The sequence below is a fragment of the Chenopodium quinoa genome, unplaced genomic scaffold, assembly GCF_001683475.1.
Source record: "Chenopodium quinoa cultivar QQ74 unplaced genomic scaffold, ASM168347v1, whole genome shotgun sequence".
Classification (NCBI taxonomy): Eukaryota; Viridiplantae; Streptophyta; class Magnoliopsida; order Caryophyllales; family Amaranthaceae; genus Chenopodium; species Chenopodium quinoa.
In genome coordinates, this window is record NW_018743850.1 from 4,902,874 (window position 1) to 4,926,523 (window position 23,650).

The following is a 23,650-nucleotide window of genomic DNA, read 5'->3' on the forward strand; positions in this document are numbered from 1 at the left end:
ATATATATAAGTAGTACTGTCAAAAACCAAACCGAACTGGTGAAACCGAACCGTTTCAATCGATCTAAATGAGAGCTGAACCGATTAAAAACTGATTTTATGAAACCGAAAATCGACCCGAACCGCATGTTAGTAAAACCGAAACCGATCCGAGGAAACGTTAAACCGTTTAAGAACCGAACCAAATCTAAACCGAACCGTTTCTAACCCGAAACCGTTTAAATTGGCATAAAAACCGTTTACACCAAACCGTTAACAAACTGCAACCCGTTTGCACCGAACCGTTTATAAACCGAACTGATTATAAACCAAACCGCTTATAAACCGAACCGTTTATGAACCGAATCGCTTATAATTCGAACCGTTTAAAAACCATTTCCTACTAGGAGTATTTTGAACGACTCGATAAAAATCCGATTTTTTAAAATCAAAAACAGACCCGAACCGTAATTTAGTAAACCTAAAATAAAACTGATCCAAATAATGTTAAATTGTAGAAGAACCGAACTCGTTAACAAACCGAACCAGTTATAAATCGAACTAAAATAAAACTGAACTAAAAAAGAACCGAACCGTTTCTAACCGGGATAAAAACCATTAACAAACCGCAACCCGTCTGCACCGAACCGTTTACTACCCGGACCGTTTACAACCCGAACCGAATTTAAACCGGGATAAAAACCGTTTACACCGAACTGTTAACAAACCGCAACCCATTTGCACCGAACCGTTTACTACCCGAACTGAATTTGAACCGTTCAAGGATAAACCGAAACCGAATCGAACCGATAATTATTTAAACCGAACTGAAACCGACCCGTAAGACATTTAAACCGATTTCAAACCGACCCGATTTCAAACCGAACCGAAACCGAACTGTCAAACCGTTTTGACAGTACTATATATAAGCATTATAAGAGTTATAAAAGTGATTATATCAAATTAAAGATGATTATTACAATAAAAAGTGATTATACCAAATTGATTTTTTTTTTTTTTATGAAAGGCTTGTGATGAGCTCGGGGCATAGTAATTTTATGTGGACCAGGTTCATACAAGTTGTTTTGTTTGACATTTGATAAACAACAAAACGATGAAGTGGGCTCCCTCGATAATAGGTTAGGGAGAAGAGGGGAGAAGGAGTCATATGGTGAAGGGTGAAGATAGAAAGAATTGAAGTAAATAATTGACTTTTTACCGCACAAATCTAATATATACATAAAGGAGAGTTTTTAGAGCGCCACGTAGGATTTTAATTCTTAAAAAATTATTAGAGCGTCACTTAGAATTAATATTTTTAAAACATTATAATAGGATTTTGCCACGTAAGATAGTTTTTATTTTTTTTAAGCGCTACATAGGATTATGCCACGTAAGATTAATTTTAGAGCGTCACATAAGAAAATGTTATATATTAGCTAATAAAAAAAAAGAATTGCAATTTATATTAGATCAAAAAATTTATATTAATTATAAAAATAAAATTTTTTGTGTGGTTGGCCATATCGTGTGGCCGGCTAAGACACACCCAAACACTGACCGAGTAACCCCTGACCACCGAGTAACCCTTGATCAATTAAATAACCCTTGACCAACCAAGTAACCCCTGACCAAGTAATCTTGACTACACAGTGTGATCAGCCACATATGAAACTTTGTGAAATAAAATATCATCTTTTTATATTACGAATTTTATCTAAATATAAGAAACAAAGTTAATAATTCATTTTATAATAAAAAATTCAAGTAGTAAGCAAGAGAATATCACAAAGTTTATTAGATAATTATATATTAATAAAATATTTTATTTAAAAAAATAAAAACAAATCGTACATCGCACGGGCTTTATCTAGTTTTGTTTAATTTGGAAACGAGTCAATTAACCAAAGTATTATGGGACAAAAAGAAGGAAATTTCTTAATTCTTAAAGAGGAAAGTTCTTAATTCTTAAGTGGCATTTTTGGAAATAAAAAAGAACTTTTTGTAACAACAAATATCACTCCTATATGGTACCAACAAAAATGTGTATTGATATAGATACGAAACTATTGATTATTTGATTATATCGTATCAAATTGAAGCTTACTTGTTACCAAATTAAAACTTTCTTAGTACTAGGGTGGCGCGCGTTATAGCTAGCCATGTCCGGATGTTCTTTCGGTTAGAAGTTGTTAGTAGCGTTAATTAGGGAAAATATGTAAACAAATATTTTTAGGGGTATAATGTTGGGTTTCGTAGTGTCCAACACTACGCGGAAGGAAACCCGCCCAAAGATCCATGCATAAATTAAAGCAACTAAACATGCATGCTAATATTTAATTAATTAAACACATAATTAATTAACAACAAGAGAGAGAGAGAGAGAGGAAAAGACGATCATAACCTTGAAGCGTGTTTTCCACTTAGCACGAACACGAACTCACGAACGGAGAAAAAGCCTCAAATGCGACCCCTCCAACGTAGTTCACCCGCGCGCCCAAACTTGGCTAATATTACCGGCTAGGGTAATATTAACACTACTAAACAAGAGGATCTATTTATAAGGTTTTCTCAGTGAAGATGTACTTTATAAAGTTCAACTCTTGCAACAATTCCCAAGGAAGACCTTGGGTATTTATAGGAGAAGCATCTCCATCCCTTTCATTTCCAATCAATGTGGGACTTTGTAAAGTTGAGAAATAAATGCTTTTAATTTAATTCTAAAATAAATTAAAATGCAAACAACAAATGACAATCACATGGGAGTGGTTAGGTGAGGACCACCGGGGGGAGCCACATGGCCTCCTTGTTCCCAAAGTCACCAAACCCACCAATCACAATAGCCCATGACCGGTCAACACCCTTGGGCACCAAGGTATGGTTGGTCAAGGCCATTTGACTTGGCTCGGGCTTGCTAGCCATACTGCAAGCCCACTCGGCTGGGATGCTCTTATGCGTTGCTCGGTATGGGCCTGCCAGCACGCACCACAAGCCCACACATGATGCTGGGCTGCTGTGTATTGCTCGGCTGCCATGTCGGGCTTGCTAGCAGGCCTCCCTAGCCACAGCTCACTGCGAGCTTGTTGGCGTGCCGTGCTAGAAGGCCTGCTGCGAGCTGCCAGCATGCGGGTTTGCTAGCCACGCCATGCTGCTGCTCTCGCAAGCCCGCACGCCCTTGCGGGCTGCTGGTGCTTGCGGCAGCATGTGCTAGCCTAGCCCTCGTACGGTTAGGCCGATACGAGGTTAGGGTTATGAACAATGACTTTATTATTCGTTGTTTGACTTATTTGTACATCTCGTTAATTTCTAGAAGTTAACTCGACGTTCGGCTTTGACACTCCAAGCTCGGAATCCAACGTCGGAATACGTATCCTCTAGTTTGACCTATTAATGCCTTCGGCTTAATTCCTCACCTTAATTAGTTTGGTTACACGCTTGGGTGTGACCCGTTGGGTTCAGTAGAAGGAAAGCTGTGAGATTAATATAATTAATCTCACTGATCGGAGATGGCCTCTAGCCTGACTTTCCAATCACTTCTCTTCACTGAATAATTAACTCCGTAATTAATTCCGAACCCTCTATCGGAATAATACACATGTTTGAAGGACACTAATCCTTTCATATAAATGTTCACACACTATTCTTATGAGTTTAAAAAAATAATTAATATAAATGAGGGCAAATATGTAAATAATTAACATTTTAGGGATATAATCGTTTCAACACTATTCATAAAGTGTGGTCATACTTTTAAAAAGGGTTAAATACATAAATAAACATTTTTAGGGGCATAATAGTCTCAACACTATTCATAAGAGTTTACTCATACTTTTGAAAAGGTAGGGATGAACTTAGGGATGTTAAAAAGGCGGGGCGAATGTTGGCCTACCCATCCCTATACTCATCCCCACCTAAAATTTTCATCCCCATCCCCATCCCCATCCCCGCGCTGAGACCAAAATTGATCCACATCCCCACCTCGGCGGGTACATTTCCAAAACCATCCCCGCCCCACCCCCACTTGGATATCCACCCCTACTTAATCCCCACCTAAGACCCGCCTAATCCCCACCTCCCAATACACAATCCTACATAATTAATATAGATTAAATATATATATATATATATATATATATATATATATATATATTATTGTTAATATTACACACTTTTTTGTTTTTAATATTAGTGTATTACAAATTATTATATCTACTATTTTATTTTGCATAATTTTTTTATGAAATAGTATAAAAGAATATAATTTTGTTTTTAAAAATATATACAAGTGGGTGTGGGGTGTGGATGAGGCGGGTACGAAGTGGGGCGGGGCGAGTACAACTTAAAATCCACCCCGCCCCATCACTCATGGCGGGTATGGTTTTTATCCCATCCCCGCCCCACCACCTACCAAACAAGACCTATCCCCGCCCCAGGCGGGTCTCCTACTCGACCCGCCCCACTAAAATCCCTAGATGAACTACATAAAATTCTAACAAATTTGTACTATAGCTTACATAAAACTCCCTCCGTTTTTTTGTATAAATTAGAGTTAGGATTTTCCACTATTCATATGAAGTAAATACTTGTTCATCAGCCTGATATACCAAATTGGTATATCAGGGGTTATATATGTCATTTTACTCATTCCTCCCTTCTCCCTCCTCCATCAGTACCATGACAGCTTGGATTTCCTCCTCCACATAAGCAAACTGCACACCACACCACCACCATAGGGGTGGTTAAAATTGATGTTGCAAAGGAGATGCTTCCCTTAAGGGGTTGATATGACCCTACTTGACACTATTTGCTACTAGGGTGTCTTTGTGTTTCGTCGCATTGTGACTTCCAAGATGGTGGTGGTGGATAAGATGAAGACGGGAAGACGAAGATGGTTGTTGAGGAACAAAGATGCAAAGACGAAGACGGAGATGGTAGTGGTGGCAAGGACTTCGTGTTGACCGGAGGGAAGAATGATGGTTGGGATTGTGGTGAAAGCCATTTTAGATCTGAGTTTTTGTTTTTTTTGTTTATTTTTTATATTATTATTAAAAGGCAAAAAAAGCACTGATTGACAAAATTTGTCAATCAAGTTAACCAGGGCAAGCCCATTCACATGTCATCATTGAATTAATTTTTTTTACCAATGTGTAATATATGAATATGATCATATATTTTGTTGTTGGATTTGTCATAATGTCTATTTTTATAAATTAATTTTTTTCATAATTTTTACTAACCTCTAATTAAAGATATTGATGGTCAAAGTTATGGTTTGGCAAATGTGCAAATTCAACTCTAACTTAAAAAAAAAAAAAAAAAATAAAACAGAGGGAGTATCAAATTTATAGTGAGAAAAGTGTGCGTTTACTAATTGACCCCGTTGAATATGGGCTTGTTTGGTTAGCAAAATAAAATGAGGGAAGTGAAAATTCATGGGATTTTGTAATTAGGGTAGTTGTTTGCGAGCTTGCCCCAATTACTCCCAGTGATAAACATTTTTTGTTTATCACATGACATTTTCGTAAATAAATCAACAACTTTATCCAATCAACATCAACTGTGGAGCCCACATTAATGAAAAATTTGTTGATTTATTTACGAAAAATGCCATGTGATAAACAGTTTTTGTTTATTACTGAGAGTAACATGTATTTTCTCGTTGTTTGGTTGACACAAAAATGCAAAAATGGGGGAAGTTGGAAACTATGCATGTGAATTTCTATTTCCCACAAAACATAAAAAGTAATTACCTACCCCCCCAGATCAATCAAAATTCATGGAAATTCCAACTTCTCATTGTCACAACCAATCAACTTAGGGGCCGTTTGGTTCGCACGGGGTAAATGGAATGGAATGATCAAAAGGAATGGAATGAAAAACCTTTCCAAGTGGTATGTTGTTTGTTTAAAATAAAAAAACAAAAGGAATGGAGGCTCCAGTCCACCACCACACCACCACCACACAGCCACATAAACAACTCAATCTTTCAACTTTCCAGCCATCACCTGGCCACCCCACCATCAAGTCACGCTCGCTGCCCCAAAACCCCACCCTCCCCCCGAAAATCTTCCCCTACCCTCGAAAAGCCCTAGAAATCCCTCATCCTCCCTGTAAAAACTGTCGGCTAGGGTTTCGAGGGTAAGGGTGGGGGGTGGCCGGCGGTTTTTACAGGGAGGAGGAGAGATTTCTAGGATTTTTCGAGGGTAGGGGAAGGTTTTCGGGGGGAGGGGAAGGGTTTTTGGGCGGCGAAGGGAAGGGGAGGTGCGGCGAGGGTAGTTGGGTGGTGGCTCGGCAATGGGGTGGTCGGGTGGTAGCTGGAAAGTTGAAGGAATGAGTTATTTGCACGGTGGGGGAAGGTTTTTAGGGGAGGGGAGGGCTTATCGGTGGGCAGTGATGGTCGGGGGAGGGGCGGCGATAGTGGGGAAGAGGCGACGATGGCGAAGGTGGGGCAGTTGGGTGGTGGGGGTAAGGTAAAAGGGTGGTGGATAGTGTGGGTGTGGTGGTGGTAGGGTGGCTAAGGAAGGGAATGGAAAAGTCTAGGGGGGCCAGGAATCAATGTAGAGCAAATTAGGGTGAAGTCAAAAATAAAAATGGGTAAAGGCCAGGGAATGATAAAAAATGACAAACAAACAGCAACAAAGGGAATGGGGGTCTTTTCATTCCCTTTCCATTTGATTATTAACTCCAACCAACGACTTCGTAAAGAAATTCCTAGGAATTTCATTTAGGAAATAATTTCCCATGAAATACAACTTCATATGGGAATTTATTTCCCTTGCCAACCAAACGAGGCCTAAGTTTTAATTCGTATAACATTGGAAAAATCGTCAAAAATAATACAAACTTTAAATGGTCTGCCAAAAACAAGTTAAATTTTTAATTATTTCTAAATAATACAAACTTTAAGGGGTGTCCGTTTTAAACAAGATAATTTACCTATTACCTATACAACCGGTTAACAAATTTTTAATTAAAACTTTAACTATGGTTAATATTTTAAATAACTCCTAATTAAATAATTTAACTATAATTAACTCCTAATTAGATAAATATTTAATTTCTCAAAAAAATCAAAAATTAAGAACCACTCCCCACCCGCCCTGCCCCACCCTACCTCCCCGCCAGCAGCCTAGAGCAAGCCCAGCCCCCTCTCTCGCCGGCGATCTCCCCCACCTCCCAGCCACTGTCGTAGCCATTCCCCAAACACCCTTCCTGAAACCACCCTGGGGATCCTTCGACATCATCGACTTAAACATCGCAGAGAAATATCGACAAGAAACTTTGTCGTGTCCTCACCGTAACCATCGGACGACCGGAAGAATCCACCACGAGAAGACCGTCGATTCCAGTTCCGGCAACAATATCGAAAAAATCAGCAATTCACATGTTTTCACCCGAATCGCCTCCTCCAAATGAACTAAGAAGGCAACCGCAACGGCGACGAAGGTTCCTCCACCATCGATGCTAAGTATCCTCGCTTTCGTAGCGATTCCTCCATTGTTGTTGTTATTACTGGAAATCCATTGTTGCTCAAGCTTGGAGAATATCTCCATTGTCATCTTACTAAGCTCCATTTCCATGGAAGTTTGATAGTTTTAATTTTTTCAGAGGAGAAAGAAAAAAGTAAGAAGACAGAGAAGGAAGTGAGCGAAGGTCACGAAAATGGTGGTGGTGGAAGAAATGGGTCGGGGGAGTACTTTTCTATTGGGTCGCCAGCCGCATTAGAGGCGCTGGGGATCCGGCAGGGTGTCGCCGGAGGTTTGGGCGCCAAGGAAAGGGAAGGGGTTAAAATAATAATAATAATAATAATAATAATAATAATAATAATAATAATAATAATAATAATATTAATAATCTCGTTAGGGCGTTTAGGGCTGGGGTGTAGGGTTGGTTTTCCGGCACCTTTTCAGTCGTTTAGGGTCAGGTCAGGGAGGGCACTCCGGCGGCAGTCAGGTCAGGCTATCTTCCGGCGGTTTCCACGCTTCAATTGGTGCAGTTTTTGGCCGTAATTCATTCGGAATTCTTTCGATTTTCTGCGACAATCATCAGGCAACTTCTGTGCGAATTTCGTTTGTTTTTCAGCTAGTTTTCTTCGCTGTTTCTGGGCGTTTTCCAGGCAGGTTCGACGGCCTTTTCAGGTGATTTTTCCGGCTGTTTGCAGTCCCATGCGTGGTTCAGGTTTCGGGTGGTTTCTTGTTCGATCTTCCGGCGAATTTTCATGGAATTCAGGCTTTGTTTCTGGGTTGTTCTCAGGCTGTTTCCTGCTCAGGTTTGGGTGCTATTTGGTGGTCCGTTTGGGTGTGCTATTGGAGCAGTTTCGTGTGCCTTTTTAGAGCAGTTTGGGTGTGCTTTCAGAGCCGTTCGTGGTGTTGTTCGTGCTACAGTTTCGTGTGCAGTTTTGTTGTGTATATAAGGTGCAGTTTTTGGAGCTTTTTGGGTGTGGTTTTAGTGTGTAGTTGGTGTGCTATTTCGGTGTAGTTTTTGGTGCGTTGTTTTGTGTTCTTCTCGTGGGTGTTGTGGTGGGTGTTATGCCTCATGTGGTTCGATTTCATTGTCCGTTTGTGGGTCTAAACGGGTGTCTGGATGGTGGGGGTAATGGCCTCACTAAAGCTTATTTGCTCACTCATCTTCGTGATCGTCATTGTTGTGGGGATGCGCGAGATATGACTCGACACTCTCTTTCTTCTGATTTGGCTATTTTCTTAGAGGCGGAGTCAACTTTCCGGCGTATGGGCATTTGGCTTTGTGGGGAGTGTTTTAAGACTCATACTTTTCGTTCGAAGTGTCGACATGGTCGTGGTCCGGACGATATTGTGGACCCTCCTGATTTGGGGGATGGCGTTGTTCGGTTTGTTCTTTATGGTTTTCCTAAACCACAAGGTCTTTCTTCGGAGGTATCTGATCTTGTTCCTAGTGCACCTCGTCAGTCTCCTTTGGCGTTCGATGTTGCTCTCCTGGATCGTTTTCTATCTAAGCGGTTTCGTTCGGTGAAATCTATTCCTCCTAAGTGTCGCTTGGGTTTTTCTCGGGTTCTCAAAGGAGCGCTTGATAAGGTGATTTGCAAGCCTGATAGCGTCTCTTGTTGGGTTCAACTACTTGTGTTGCCTCTTTGTGTTCTTAAAACCTTTACCCCGAGGAGTAGTCGTGAGTGTTCTTCGGGAGTCCGGCGGCAGCGGCAGGAAGAGAGTATCACCGCTGCTATTCGTTCTTGGTGTGAGCACGGTGATTCTATGCATCTTGTGCGGGATACGTTGGCAGATGTGTCTTTCCTTTGTTGGAAGCTGATGATGCGCATGATTTATCTGATCGAAATATTATGCAGTGTAAGAGAAAGATTTGTGACGGACATTACACTGTTGCGGTTAGGGTTCTTTTGTCTTCTGGTCTTGCCCCTTACAATGATGCTACTCTTGATGATTTACAAGCTAAGCACCCTTCCTTTCCGGCTCCAATCTTACCGGATATCCCCGTTGAACAGCCCCTCATTGCTACATATGTTGTTGTTTTGGATCAGATTAGGGGTTTTCCGCGTGGTACGTCATGCGGAAGAGACGGCTTGCGTGCTCAGCACCTTCTTGATTGCTTCAGTGGTGCTGCGGTCGCTATTTCAGATGAGTTGGTGGGCTCTATTACGCAGGTGGTTAATCTCTTTCTCGTAGGAAAATGTCCGGCTGAGTTGGGGGAGTATATTGCTAGTGCTCCTCTTACGCCCCTTGTTAAGCCCGGTGGTGGTATTCGTCCTATTGCTGTGGGTACTGTTTGGCGGCGTCTGGTTTCAAAGGTTGGGGCTGCTTTAGTTGGTCCGCGTATGGGGAACTATTTAGGAGGTCTTCAGTTTGGTGTTGGGGTGTCAGCAGGTGGCGAGGCTATTCTTCATGCTGTTAATCGTTTGGTTGAGGCTCGAGGTGGTGATGTAGGCCTCTCTATGTTGCTGGTGGATTTCCGGAATGCCTTTAATTTGGTTGATCGTACGGCTTTACTGAGTGAGGTTCGTCTCCGTTGTCCAGCTCTTTCGCATTGGGTTGAATTTTGTTACTCTACTCCAGCCAGGCTCTATTATGGGGAGCATACCTTAAGGTCATGTCAAGGTGTGCAGCAAGGTGATCCTCTTGGCCCTTTGCTTTTTGCTTTGGTGCTCCATCCGTTGGTTTGTCGAATTAGGGATTCTTTCAACTTATGTTTGCAGGCTTGGTATTTGGATGATGACACTATTATTGGTGACACCTTGGTGGTAGGGAAGGTTATGGAGTTGATTTTGGTGGAGGGACCTCGTCTTGGCCTCCATGTTAACGTTGAGAAAACGGAAGTTTTCTGGCCCTCGGAGGACCCTCGTAGCCGTCTGGCCGGTGTCTTTCCTCCGGATATTGCTCGTCCTGCTCATGGTGTTAAGCTGCTTGGGGGTCCTGTCAGTGCGGATGCCTCTTTCTGTGGTGAGCTTGTTTCGCAGAGAGTGTCGAAGACCATTGTGCTCATGGATGCTGTTGCTAAGCTTGAGGATTCCCAATGTGAGTTGTTACTACTTCGTGCGTGTACTGGAGTTTCAAAACTCTACTTTTCTATGCGCACTTGTCCTCCTCGTCTTTTTGAAGCGGCCCAAATTTCTTTTGATGTGGCCCTTCGAGGTTCTGTGGAGCGCATTGTAACTGCTTCGGGACCAGGTTTTGGTGATTAGCAATGGCGACTTGCCACCTTACCTTTTTCTTATGGAGGTTTGGGTGTCTATTCAGCGGGTGATGTTCGACACTATGCTTTCCTTGCGTCGCGCTTGCAGTCTTCTGGTCTTCAGGCTTCGCTTCTTCGCAATTTTGGTATTGTTGGTCCAGGTCCGGCCTTCGACGACGCTCTTAGTCTTTTTAATAGGACTGTGGAGACTGACCTTTTGCGTAACCCTAGTGAGATCGCTGCCCCCAAACTCATGAAGAAATTGGCAGATATATATTTCACAAAGGTCACTGCTTCTGCAGAATCCACTTTCTCCTTATCTCCGCGTCAGGTTGCCTTATGAAAGTCCCAGCAGGGGGATCACACTTCTGCCTGGTTGCGTGCGGTCCCGATATCAGGTTTTGGTCAGATTAAGAATGGTAAGACTTACCGTTGTGTTCTTTGCTACCGGTTGGGTGTTCCCTTGTTCTCCGTCTCGGCACCTTGTTCTGCTTGCTCAAGGGTTTTTGCTGGGGATATTTATGGGGATCATGCAGTGTCTTGTGTTGGGATGGTGGGTATTAAACATCGGCACAACGTTGTTCGTGATACTCTTGTTGATATTTGTTTCCGCTCTGGGATTTCTGCAAGGAAGGAGGTCAACGTTGGGTTGACTGGAGGGAACGACGGGGCTCTTCGGCCAGCAGATGTGTTGCTTTACTCCTGGGATAGAGGCCTAGATGTATGTGTTGACTTGATGGGGTCTTCTCCATTGACTCAATTTGGGTTGTCTGACTTCGTTCCTGGTCGTGTTGTGGCGGTTGCGGCTCAGCGGAAGCGAGACAAGTATGGGGCGCGTTGCAGGGCTATTGGCTATGGTTTTCTCCCTTTCTCCTTTTCTTCATTGGGGAAATCAGAGAAAGATGTTGTTGCATTGCTGAAGCGGGTTCAGGAGTTCGCTAGGACTCAGGATATTGGTGCTCGTGCGGCTGCTCACATCTTTAACAGGATTGGGTTCGCTATAGCTAGAGGGGTGGGGGCCCAGATTGTATCTCGGCTCCCTACTAATTTCTTGTAAATCGTTTGACTTTGTAGGTGTTTATTATAATAATAATAATAATAAAAAAATAAAAAAATAAAAAAATAAAAAAATAAATAATAATATAATAATAATAATAATAATAATAATAATAAAGTAATTAATACTACGTATTATTTAATATTTTTTAAACATTATAAAACTTAAAAAAAAAACAAATTAAATTGTCTAACCAATAAAACAATGACACGTGTTCTACATGATCTATTAACCAAATTACCAACCGGTCATAATTTATTTAAGCGGATATTCTTTAAAGTTTGTATTATTCTAATATGATTAATTTATTTACGGACCGTTAAAGTTTGTATTATTTTTAGCAATTTTTCCTATAAAATTATCGCGGTTAAGTATTAGATAACCCTTGAAATGCACTAATCGTATTTCGTAATAATGTAGTCGTAATATCTTACTATCCTACTAGCATATGTTTGGAGAAATCTGAACCTCTCAAAAGATCAAAAACCATGGCAGTGACTCTATCTCCTACCCAAGTCTCAGCAAAACACTCCTACACCACCACCATTACCACCCAAAATAATCGAACTTTCCATCAAATTATCAACAATTCTATAAATCCCAGAAAACTCAGAATACACCCAACTTCAAATGGAAGAACCAATTTCTCAGTAATTAGAGCATATATTGAAAACACCAACCCAATTTCTAGTTTTGCAAACAAAGTTATTGGTTCATTACCCATTGTTGGTCTCATTGCTAGAATTGTTAATGATGAAGGTGGTCTTGCTGGAGATATCATTGATTTTGCTGAATTTCGAAGAAGGGTTGGTAATAAGTGTTCTGTTAATGATTCTAGAGCTTTCTATGAGTTCCAAGACCGCCGCGGCCGGGTAATTTTTTGATTCATTTATTCTCTCTTTGTTCGGAATTAATTTATTAGTAGGATGTGATGGTGTAATTTGAACTAGTGATATAATAGGATGCCGTAATTTGAACTAGTAATTTTACAGGGTGCTGATAGTGTAATTTGAACTAGTATTATAATTGGATAATGATAGAGTAAATTGAACTAGTAATTTGAACTAGCAATTTGATTATGTAGGGTGCCAATAGTGTAATTTAAACTAGTGATGACGTGACCACTACATCCGGATAAAAAGTTGTACTTATATATTGTTATTTGTTATTGAATGTTTGGTGATTTTGGTTATTAATTTTCATATTTTCAATGTCATTTAATGTTATTTATGTGGTTGTATATGTAATTGTGGGTGGTAATTGTGGTTTTGTGATAGATAGGGGAACCATTATACGTTCTACTGTGCTGTTGGTTAGCAGCAATTGGTGCAGGTCTACTTAAATCTGAAGAAATTCTGGAGGGAGTTGCACGCCTTCGTCTTTCAAATGATATTGAGTTTGAAGAACAGACTTTCATTGCTAAGATGACTGAAGCAAAAGAGGCAAGTCTATATCATTATCTTTTGTTTCCTATGTGTTCAATATCTTGTGTGAACTATTCTCTTTGTCCGTAATTAGTAGTCACACATACTAATTTACACTTTGTTTGGATTGAAATAAATGGAGGGAAGGGAAGGGAAGAGAAATAGAAGGATGATGTATATTTCATTTGGATAACAAATGAGGAAGGAAGAGAATTGGAGGGGGAGAACAATGGAGAGATTTAGAAGGAAAACTCATCTATCTTCCTTCCTCTTCCCTTCCCACCCCTTCCCCTCCCTCTCCTTCATTTCCTTCCCAATTATCTATCCAAACTCACTTAAGATATCTGAATATAAGTTGTCACCTATTGTAAAGTTGTCTCTTTACGTTGTACAACTTGAATTGGATGAAGAAGAGAAGGTATAGTGAGTCATGACTCAACTATATTAACAAGTCTTGTAATATCATATTCATATTTTTACTTTTGATGGGTTGAGATTTGCGGTGTACCGGCCTCTATCCTCTCGTGTCAATTATGCTTTAGAAGGTTTGTTTTGAGTAATGAAAAGGGAAGGAAAAGAAGGGGAGAGAGGGGAAGGGGAGGGAGGGGAAAGGGGAAAGGGAGGGGAGGGCATAATAATGAGTTTTACTTCCAAATCTCTCCATTGTTGGAGAGATCATTTTCTTACAATTTAATTCCTCCATTTCTCTTCCCTCCAATTCCCTTCATCCCTCATTTGTTATCCAAATGAAAAATAATACATGCTTCCATTTCCCTTCCCTTCATTTCCTTCCATATCCTTCACTCCAAACACACTTACACTATGGATAACAATAGTGAAGGTAAAGGAAGGGGTAAAAAAAAGAAGGAAGGGAAAGGGAGGTGAGGGAAGGGAGAAGATGGCCTTCCATTTTCCTTCCAAATCTCTTCAACAATGGATAAATTTAATTTATTTAAAGAGGTAGGAAAATGGATCCTTCCAATTCCCTCCCCTTCCCTCCCTTGCATTAGATATCCAAACAAAGGATAATGCATCTCTCCATTTCTCTTCTCTTCCTTTCCCTCCATTTCTCTCTATCCAAACATAGTGTTAGGTTTCTTGTTTCCAACAATTATGCTTTCAGTCAGCTTTTATACAATCTTTGGTGAAGTAGATGAAAAGAATACCATGAAAGCAAGATACTTAGATGATTGACAGTGGATGAATGTTGATGTTTTTCGTAAATTAGACTTGTATCAATTGTTGGTTACAGATACCGGCAATACCATGCCATTAGTAATGCAAAGTGCTCTGTGATGGGTGAGTCTTGTATGCAGCCTTGTACAATTGCCAATACATACTTATTCCAGATCCAGTACTATACCCCCTGAACTCATCAAACTTGTCGAGCTACATATACTGGAACACTATATTTGGAATAGGAAAATTTGGAAGGATGGGGAGGGAAGGGGAATTGTGAACTATTCCTCTTATAAGGATAAGACATAGGGCTAAGGAAGGGAAAGGTGATTGAGGGATCCATTTTCCTTTCCCTTTTAATAACCTAAATTCTTCCATTGCTGGAGGAAGGAAAATGGAAGGTCAATCCTTCCCTCTTTTTTCTTCTTCTCCCTTCCCCTTCACTGCATAGTGTTACTGAAATTAGATTTTATAGATGTCTAGCTAAGCTGTGTATATTATACCCCAAAGACTTGCCAAACTTGTCTAGTTACCCTGCTTTGTCACCGCAAGACCACTGTGTTCAAGCATGAGTACGAAACAATGAAAAGTAAATTTTCTATCATTGCAAAGAGAAAACTGATCTATTGGTGATTCCCTCGATGCAATTCATGTCAATGATGTCATGTTCAAGCATGTTGATATAACAGTTTGGAATTTGGCATCTTCAAGTCTACTTGTAGCCTAAGGATAATGGAATCCAATCGTTGATTATTAGTTTGTAACTCACTCTATGTTAGCAGAACTTGCTAAAATGAATTCTTCAGCTATGCTTCTATGGGGCAATCGGAATGGGCTTAATCATTAGCTTAGAAAATTTTATATGTATCAGATTCTAGCCCAACTTGAATATTGGTACTATACTAGGAAGTTAAAAATTCACTTTTATCTGTTACATGTGTCCTTGTGAAAATTATGTATTTGATGCATATCATGTATTCTTGCCAATGACATTCTGGGAGTGATACTGCAGAGAAGAGCTAAACTGAATGCTGCAGCTCCTACAATCCCAATGGAATTAAGAGCTGAGAAAGCGCTTGATGCTATATATGTTTGTTGCTTTGGGAAGGACTTGATTGAAGAAGAAGATGAAAGGTTACTGATTACTATTCTTAGAGCTGTCTTTCCCAGTGTTCAACAGCCAGAGATTGAAAGAATAGTCAAAGATAAAGCCAGAAAAGTAGCCGAAGGCGGTGAAGAGGGAGAATTTCCTGAAGAGCCTAAACCATTGTCCAAAGAAGCAATACAATTACAGATGAAGGATCTCCAATTCCTGAAGCAGAACAGCAATGAGGGTACTTGAACAAAACCGTGAGAGTTATCTTTCCTCCTACTCTCTTTGATGCCAGTGATAGTCTGAAATAGAGCTGATTTGTAAAATATTTGGGGGAGAATTATGTAATGAGCTGACAGATTAAACGAAAAGGGTTGAAAATGAGATATGAATGGCTATATAAATCAATTGTAAACATATTTAGGCCGTTATTCTTTGAATCCTTTTCTGGGCAGATGTTTCCATTGCTTAATCAGATATTCAGAATCCTATAGCCTGTTTGATTCTTAGGCACAGTTGAAGCATAGGGTATTGAGTATTGGCTGCTCGGCTGAGGAATGTATGGAGGACAAGATAAGAACTATGGATGAACTTGTATAGATTCGTGGACAGGGTCACCTCAATTACTAGAATAAAGGTGTGATACATGATTGACACACACTCCTGTTATAATTTGAAGTTCAAGAACTTAAGTCATTAAATTAGTCCCCTTAACGCAAGATGCTGTCAAAAAAGGGTGAAAAGAGCAGGAGATTACTGGGATGTTGGATCAATCTGAAGGATATTATGTGTACATTATTTATTTTTGGTGCACCAGATAGAATTGGATAAAACAGAAGGGTTTAATGTAACCAAAAATGTAATGGACATGACTAGATGTAAGAAGTGTTTGATGATAAAATATTGAGTTATATTTATACAAAGTATATATACCAATTAGCTAGTCTTTTGCAATTGCCATGGTATACAAAATGAATAATGCATTCTTCATCTTCATTTTAAATCAAATGGCTAGAAGCTGCTTTAGCTTTATTGATTTTGATAATTCGATTGCCTTTGTATAGATCAATCCAAGATAGCAACACCAACTGGCAACTATATAATGTAGGAGTGTACAAGAAAGCAGAAACTTCAATTTGAAAGGGCACAATCAAATATCACTTAAACTTTGCAATATCACTAATCCAATTAATTATCTTCAAAAATATCTTCACAACAATTGCATTGTCACTGCCAAAAACTACAAAGATTCACCAAAATTCAGCTAAATTTATGTGGTTATGTCATTAGATGCACCCAATATTTATGTGGTTATGTCATTAGATGCACCCAATATTATAGTTGATGTTACATTCTACACCTGGTTGGTGTTGCTCTGTAAAACCTCGTCACTTTATCTGTAGTTGGTGTTGTCATATAAGTCAATTCTTCCAAATTAAATGAATTCTAGATGATGTTAAACTACCATAATTAGCTCATTACTTTCTTTATACCTTTTGCTTATTCTTAGATTTAGCAATAATAATTCCTCTATAAAATACTCTTCTAAAGGGACATATCACATATGTCACAGAAGTGTTCTTTTTGTCTACATTGTTACTAGTACTGGTTGTACAAAACTAACTATTGAAATTGATATCATTTTCACTAATAAACTTCGTTATGTCCTACTGTACTACGACTCTACGAGTAGTAACTAGCAAGTATGCCTTGGGAGTTTTGGTGGACTGCTTCTTGGAAGTAAACAAATCACTATGTCGAAACTAATGCACATGTGTCTTCATCAGTAATCATATATAGGTACAATATATATATGATTACTGATGAAGACCCAAGGAATAATATCCATTCAAACAAAAAATAAATAAATCCCTCAAAATACCAAATTAATGAATAAATAAAATTTAATCTAATAATAATAAGTCATCATTTTTTATTTTTTTGACAGAAAATTAGTCATCATGTTTCACTCCTTATATTTTTTAAATTTATTTTTTGGACCGGATATGATAAATATATTTGCGAAACACTTTTTCCGTTATTACAGAGTAAATAATTGCATCATTTGTTTTTTTATGGTCTCCAACGCACTATTTTGACTTGAATATTTATAATTGTGCATTGTTAAATGTTTCTAACAAGGTTTTATATAATCTTTTATATCATAGTGATAATTCATGGTCAAAAATTATAAAGTTTGACCTTCAAAAGAGAAATGGTTCAATCATTTAGTATCAAAAAATGTAAATACGAGTACTACTCCATATCTTATCCAATAATTCACCTTCACAATATCATGAATGTGGAGAAAACTAGCTATAATTGGTTAAAGTATATCTGGTGACACTCAAAACCAAAGATCGAATAAAAAGTCTTGGTGTGTCCATTGTGGTTCCCAATCAATTCAACATTTCAACAACAATAATGTAAGGGATTGCAATTGACAAAAATCTAGCATGGCTCACGTTGTTTGTGTAAGAAAGGGCCACTTATATGTATAGTATAAAGACCTGGACTACATAAAATCCCTCTTTTTATTATAAATTATAAGGTAAAGAAGTAGATAGGGATATTGCCATATTGGTGATAAGGTAGTCGGGTAGGGCCGTGACCCTTTGGAATATGTCGGTAGCATTGCACGTTCATCCCATTTGATTTTAAGGATGAGATTTTAACACTATTACGAGGGTATTATGAGTTAAAGTATGAGTTTTTAAGTGATAATGCGATATTCATTCAAACAAAATGATGAGAGTAGACCTACTTTTTCTGGTTTTTTTTTTTTTTTTTTTTTTTTTTTTTTTTTTTTTTTTTTGACAATAACTTTTTCTGTCAATTATTAGGGTGGGGATATATTTAAGAGCCATAATATTAAAGAGATTCATTTTTGTATTTATACTTATTGATCTATATTTATTGTGAGTTACATGCATCGATCAAATTGATTTAATGATTAAAATTATGAGTAATTTTTTTTAAAGAAAAATAATCTAAATCTAAAATTGATTTTACTCATTATCCGTTTGTTTAAAAAAAAACAAAAAACAAAAAAAAAAACAACAACTGAAGAACAAACTTAATAGTGAATTAATATAAATATATAATCATTAATGATAGTTGATATAGGTTTAGTAATATAATTTAATTTCGGTAAAAATAATTTAATTTTAATGAAAATAATTCAAATTCAGCAAATTAATATCATTTGAATTATAGCCATATTTTATTCACTTAATTACTTTTATCTGATGAACTTAAATTATTTGATGAAGTTAAATTAATTTTACTAATAGAAATTAATTCATATTGAAACTTATGTTTGTTTGTTTATTAGTAAAAACCAATTATTATTGATAAGGGCCTCACGAGGCTTATTTTTAATGATTTTATTTTTGTTTGAAAAAGAAAATTAGTGTGGCTTTTATGTGTTTAGAGCCGGAAAGCTTTGGCCAGATTACTCCTTCCGTATTTTATTAATGCTCCATTTATCCTAGGCACATATGCTGATGTAAATTTTTTATCAATAATTATTTAAATTATTAATAATTATAAATAATAAAAATTAATAATTAATAATCTATTTATTGAGACGATTCCTAAAAGTACTCACAAGACTATAATTTTTTCTTATTATAAATAACAAATATTAGTCCAAAATAAGTCAAATAAATATTATAAATGGATCAAGTAATAAAATACGAAGAGAATAGTATTTCTCTCACTCTTCTTCGAGCCAGCCAGGTTGATCAATGTTTATCAAATGGCATTTTAGTGTTTGTTCTCTTCACCTTATAAAAATAAGTTTCATGTCTAATAAGTTCAGATAAGTTACAATAAGTTCTAATAAGCTCTAATCAAATCTAAAAATAAGGTCTAATAAGTTTCAATAAGGTCTAATAGGTTCTAATAATTTCAATAAGGTCTAATAAGTTTCAATAAGGTCTAATAAGTTCAATAAGATTTAATAAGTTCTAAACTTCTAATAACTTAAATAAGGTCTAATAAGTTCCAATAAGTTAAATAAGATCTAATAAGTTATAATCAAATCTAAAAATAAGGTCTAATAAGTTTCAATAAGGTCTAATAGGTTCTAATAATTTCAATAAGGTCTAATAAGTTCAATAAGATTTTACAAGTTTAATAAGGTTTAATAAGTTCCGATAAATTCAGATAAGTTCTATTCACCTGAAATACGATGTAGTTATCTAAAATGAAGAGAAAGAAAGAGGAGACCCAATTAAGGTGTAAATAAGTTAACGGAAGAGATAGAAAGCTAAGATCAATAGCTCGAGTCTGCGTTTGAGATCAAGTATACACCAGAAACTTACAACTTCAACAGTTTCGTGCTCATCTATATCCATCAACTATACACCATAAATCCATGAACTGAAATATCAAGTATGAAATTTACAAATTGTCAAACCCAAATTAAATGAGATTAAATAAATTATCAATGAAACTAAACCAAAAATAAAAGAAATAAACAAAATCATAATCCTAAATCAAAATTGGATGAATATGATATTCCACCAATCCTTAATGGTAACGACACTGGAGAACCTAATTAGACGACTTCAATGGTTGTACACTAGTACTAATAGCTTGTTTGTCCCAACTATGGCAAGGGGATAGCAGCACTATCAAACAGGCGTTATGTCGTCAACACTCACTAACGTCGTCATACTCGTCAATACAAAAGTTAACCCTAGTAAATCACTTCAGATACATAGTATGTGCCAATGTCGTTTTTACCCCTAATTAAAAAACCTGAAAGTACATCTATACCCGGCCCCTATACTTATCATGGTTATAAACTTGAATTTTCTCCTCTTTTGAACTCATTAAGCAAGAAAAATGGGTTCAAACCCAATAATTAAGTCAAAATTGTTGCTTGAATTAGGGCTCAATCAAGCAAAGATGGTGATGATGTTGATGGGATTTCAATTTCTAAGCTTTAGATTTCAGTTTTGAGGCCCGATCTGAATTCACGCCTAAGTAGAGTGAAAATATCTTTTGGATCAACAATAATCAACATTAAAAATCATACCAAGCACCAATAATTACAACACTCAAGAAAATTACCTGCCAAACACAACCCAATTAAAAGAAAAATAAAGAAATAAACTAAGAAGAAGTTGAGAAATTGACCTAGAAATTTGATCTGACCCAAAAGAGATTTTCACTCTACTTGGGTGTGAATTTGGGTCGGGCCTCAAAACCGAAATCCAAGGCTTAGAAATTGAAATCCTTTCAACATTATCACCATCTTTGCTCGATTGAGCCCTAATTCAAACAATAATCTTGACTTTACTACCTGGGTTTGAACCCATTTTTCTTGCTTAATTACATTGAGAGAAAATTGGATCAGAAAAGTGAGAGAAATACTGATTGATGAGTGAATTTGAAGGGGTGTATGAGTCTATAGTAAAATCTACTAAGGCTTTGTTTGGTTAACTAAAAAAATATGTAGAAAGTTTTAAATCTTGGAAAATGCATTCTTAGCCTCTTGTTTGGTTAACAGTAGAGAAAATGGGGGCAATGATAATTCCCTGGGAAATAATACGTAGGAATTGCCGAATTGATTTACCGACCCCCCGGTAAGTCAGATTTCCCTTTGAATTTTGAGGTGAAAATACCAAATTGTCTTCACTTCTTTTTTTTGGTCGGAAATAGGTTGGTTCTCTTTCCTCTATTGCAAACTTGCAATCAAGATCAGAAATGTGTTCTTCTTTGTTCTTTCCCTTACTATGAAATTTTACTCTTTATAAAAAAATTATGTTTTTATTTGGAATCAATTAATATTTTTATTATTTAAATTTGCAATTGGCAAGTCCTGCAACAATTTGGCTTTGCAAATCAAAAATTCAATCAAAAATTCCTTGTGATAGTTGTAAACACAAATTTTAAATCCGCAAAATATAGATTCAAAATAAATGAAGCAAAATGTTAGTTTTATTAATTTGATAATTTTGGGTACAATCTCTAGTTTAATCCTCTGATTCGACCTCCACTTTGACGTGTTCCACGGGATGACTTGATTCTTGATTAAGGGCCGCCGAGGCTTGATCTCGATTGAAAATAGTTGATGCAGAGCTCCAACTTATTGTTGATGTAGACCTCTGACTTTGTTGTTGATGTAGACCTTTGATTTGAATTCTTGATTGAGGGCCGACGAGGCTTGATCTCGATCAATGACTATTTGATGTAGACCTTTAACTGGTGTCTTTCTTGATGATTTGAACTCCTTTCCTTCGTGTTGAGGGTCGTCGAGGCTTGATCTCTCCCACGGGTGATCTTCTAGAGTAGAACAACACGTCGAATGCTTGTTGTTCTCCTTCTAGGTTTTGAGAGGTTTAGAGTTTTTGAGAGACTTAGAGGTCTTGAGAGGTTTACAGCTTTTGAGACTCTATCTTTAGGATTCTCCAGGTTTTCCTCCCCTCCCAAATGATGTGAAGTGTGCTCTATTTATAGAGTGAAGACACCCTAGGGTTAGGGTTTGATGTACATTGGAGATTGGGCTTGACAATTTAACCTATTTATAATGGCCTAACCTATTTATTGGGTTTTAAATATCAATAATGAAAATATTTAATTAAATTAATTAAAATGGGCTAATTTAATTATTTCACGCAAAATAATTAATTCAAATAAACAGTCAAAACCACATCGAGTCAACAATTTGACTTTTGACCCGTATATATCCAATGTGGCACTTATATAAAATTTACGTGCCTACAATAGTAAAAGCCAAAGATCATCAAAATTGTTTACTGGGTTGATTGATTGAAATAAATCTAAGCAAGGAATGTGTTCGCTTAGTTGTGCAACTTCAAGTGAATTTATAAATCAATGGGTATTTCGATTATTTCTTATTCATTGGTTACTAGAGTAAAATTCCGTGCAATGCACGGTTGTTAAATATTTTTGACAATAATATTACAAAATATAAAGTATATAAAATATTTCAGAAATATTTTATTTAGGTATATATGGAATACGATTGTCAAACTGGAAAGAAGATATATATCATAAGGTATAAATAGTTTACTTAAAGATTTTGCAAAAAAAAAAAAAAAAAAGGCGGGAAATTTTTTTCACACGGTAATGACAAGTGTCATGGAATAATTTGCTTTTAGTTTAGGTTAATAGATTTCTCTTTTTTATTTTATTTTTTATTTATTTATGTTTTTATTTTTTATCCTCTATCATTAATGAATTGAGCTAACTTCCTACTGTATAATTGTCGCCAATTTACTTGTCAAGCAAAAATTTAAAAAAAAGTATTTCTATTAGATATGAAGTTATTTTTTTTTAAATTCCTTTAGAAAAAGAAATTGTGATTGGTATTTTTTGGTCACAGTAATTTAGATTACTTACAAAAAATAATTATTGATTTTACTTTTTTGGTGAAGTGAAGCAAACAATTTCTTAGAGCATTATCTAGGAAGTCTATAAGCTAAGGCAGGGGCGGAGCTAGAAGGGGACGAGTGGGGACACTTGTCCCCCCATTTTCAAAAAAAAAAATTAAAAAAAAAAAAAATTTAAAAAAAAAAAAAAAAAAAAAAAAATGCAATTACAAGTTGCGTTGCGACATTTTCCAGCCAGCCAAAGCCAAACCCTAAGTTTTTCAATTTTCAATTTCTCTCTCTTCGATTCGCCCAATCGCCCTCGCCTTCGTCCGTTCGCCACTTCGCCGGCAGTCTTCGTCCGTTCGCCGGCAGTTCGCACTTCGCAGCAGTGACGAGGTTCAACAGCCGCCCTTGAGCCTTCGTCCTTCCTCCTTCGTGACTTCGTGTGTTCGTGACTTCGTCTGTTCGCCTAGCCGTCTGTTCGTCCACCGTTCGCCGGCAGTTCGCAGCAGTGACGAGGTTCAACAGCCGCCCTTCAGCCCTTGAGCCTTCGTCCTTCGTGAATCGTGACTTCGTGTCTTCGTGACAGCGTGACAGCGTGACTTCGATCGACACTTCGTCTGTTCGTCATATGCATTTCAATGGAGGTATGAATCAATGAATGTATGATTAATTGAATAATTGATTACTTGTTTTGTTGTTTAAATGTTTAATTGTTTAAATTTACAGTAAATCTGAAATTCTGAATTTCATATTTTTATTACTTGTTTAAATGTTTAATTGTTTATATTTTTATTGTGAATTTGTCATTTGTGGCCTTGTCACTCCAGCTGAAATTTAATTTTGATTTCTGGGTTAATCTCCTTTTTATTCTATTTAGCTTCATATTGCCGGCTTTTTTATAATC

General features: G+C 37.3%; 1 protein-coding gene across 1 annotated transcript; it reads left to right on the forward strand.

Annotated features, from left to right (window-relative positions):
• The first annotated feature begins 12,095 nt into the window (after positions 1-12,095).
• Positions 12,096-15,903, forward strand: LOC110686042 (photosystem I assembly factor PSA3, chloroplastic-like). Its single transcript, XM_021862611.1, has 3 exons — positions 12,096-12,570; positions 12,976-13,140; positions 15,314-15,903. The coding sequence occupies exons 1-3, from the start codon at positions 12,187-12,189 to the stop codon at positions 15,641-15,643; spliced, it is 879 nt and encodes a 292-aa protein (XP_021718303.1). The 5' UTR covers positions 12,096-12,186; the 3' UTR covers positions 15,644-15,903.
• The last annotated feature ends 7,747 nt before the right edge of the window (positions 15,904-23,650 follow it).

Bases quoted from the DNA above. Each gene is read 5' to 3' on its own strand.
- LOC110686042 (XM_021862611.1), top strand. From the start codon at position 12,187: ATGGCAGTGACTCTATCTCCTACCCAAGTCTCAGCAAAACACTCCTAC. The intron at 12,571-12,975 runs GTAATTTTTTGA...GTTTTGTGATAG, and splicing joins TCCAAGACCGCCGCGGCCGG to ATAGGGGAACCATTATACGT. The intron at 13,141-15,313 runs GCAAGTCTATAT...GTGATACTGCAG, and splicing joins AGATGACTGAAGCAAAAGAG to AGAAGAGCTAAACTGAATGC.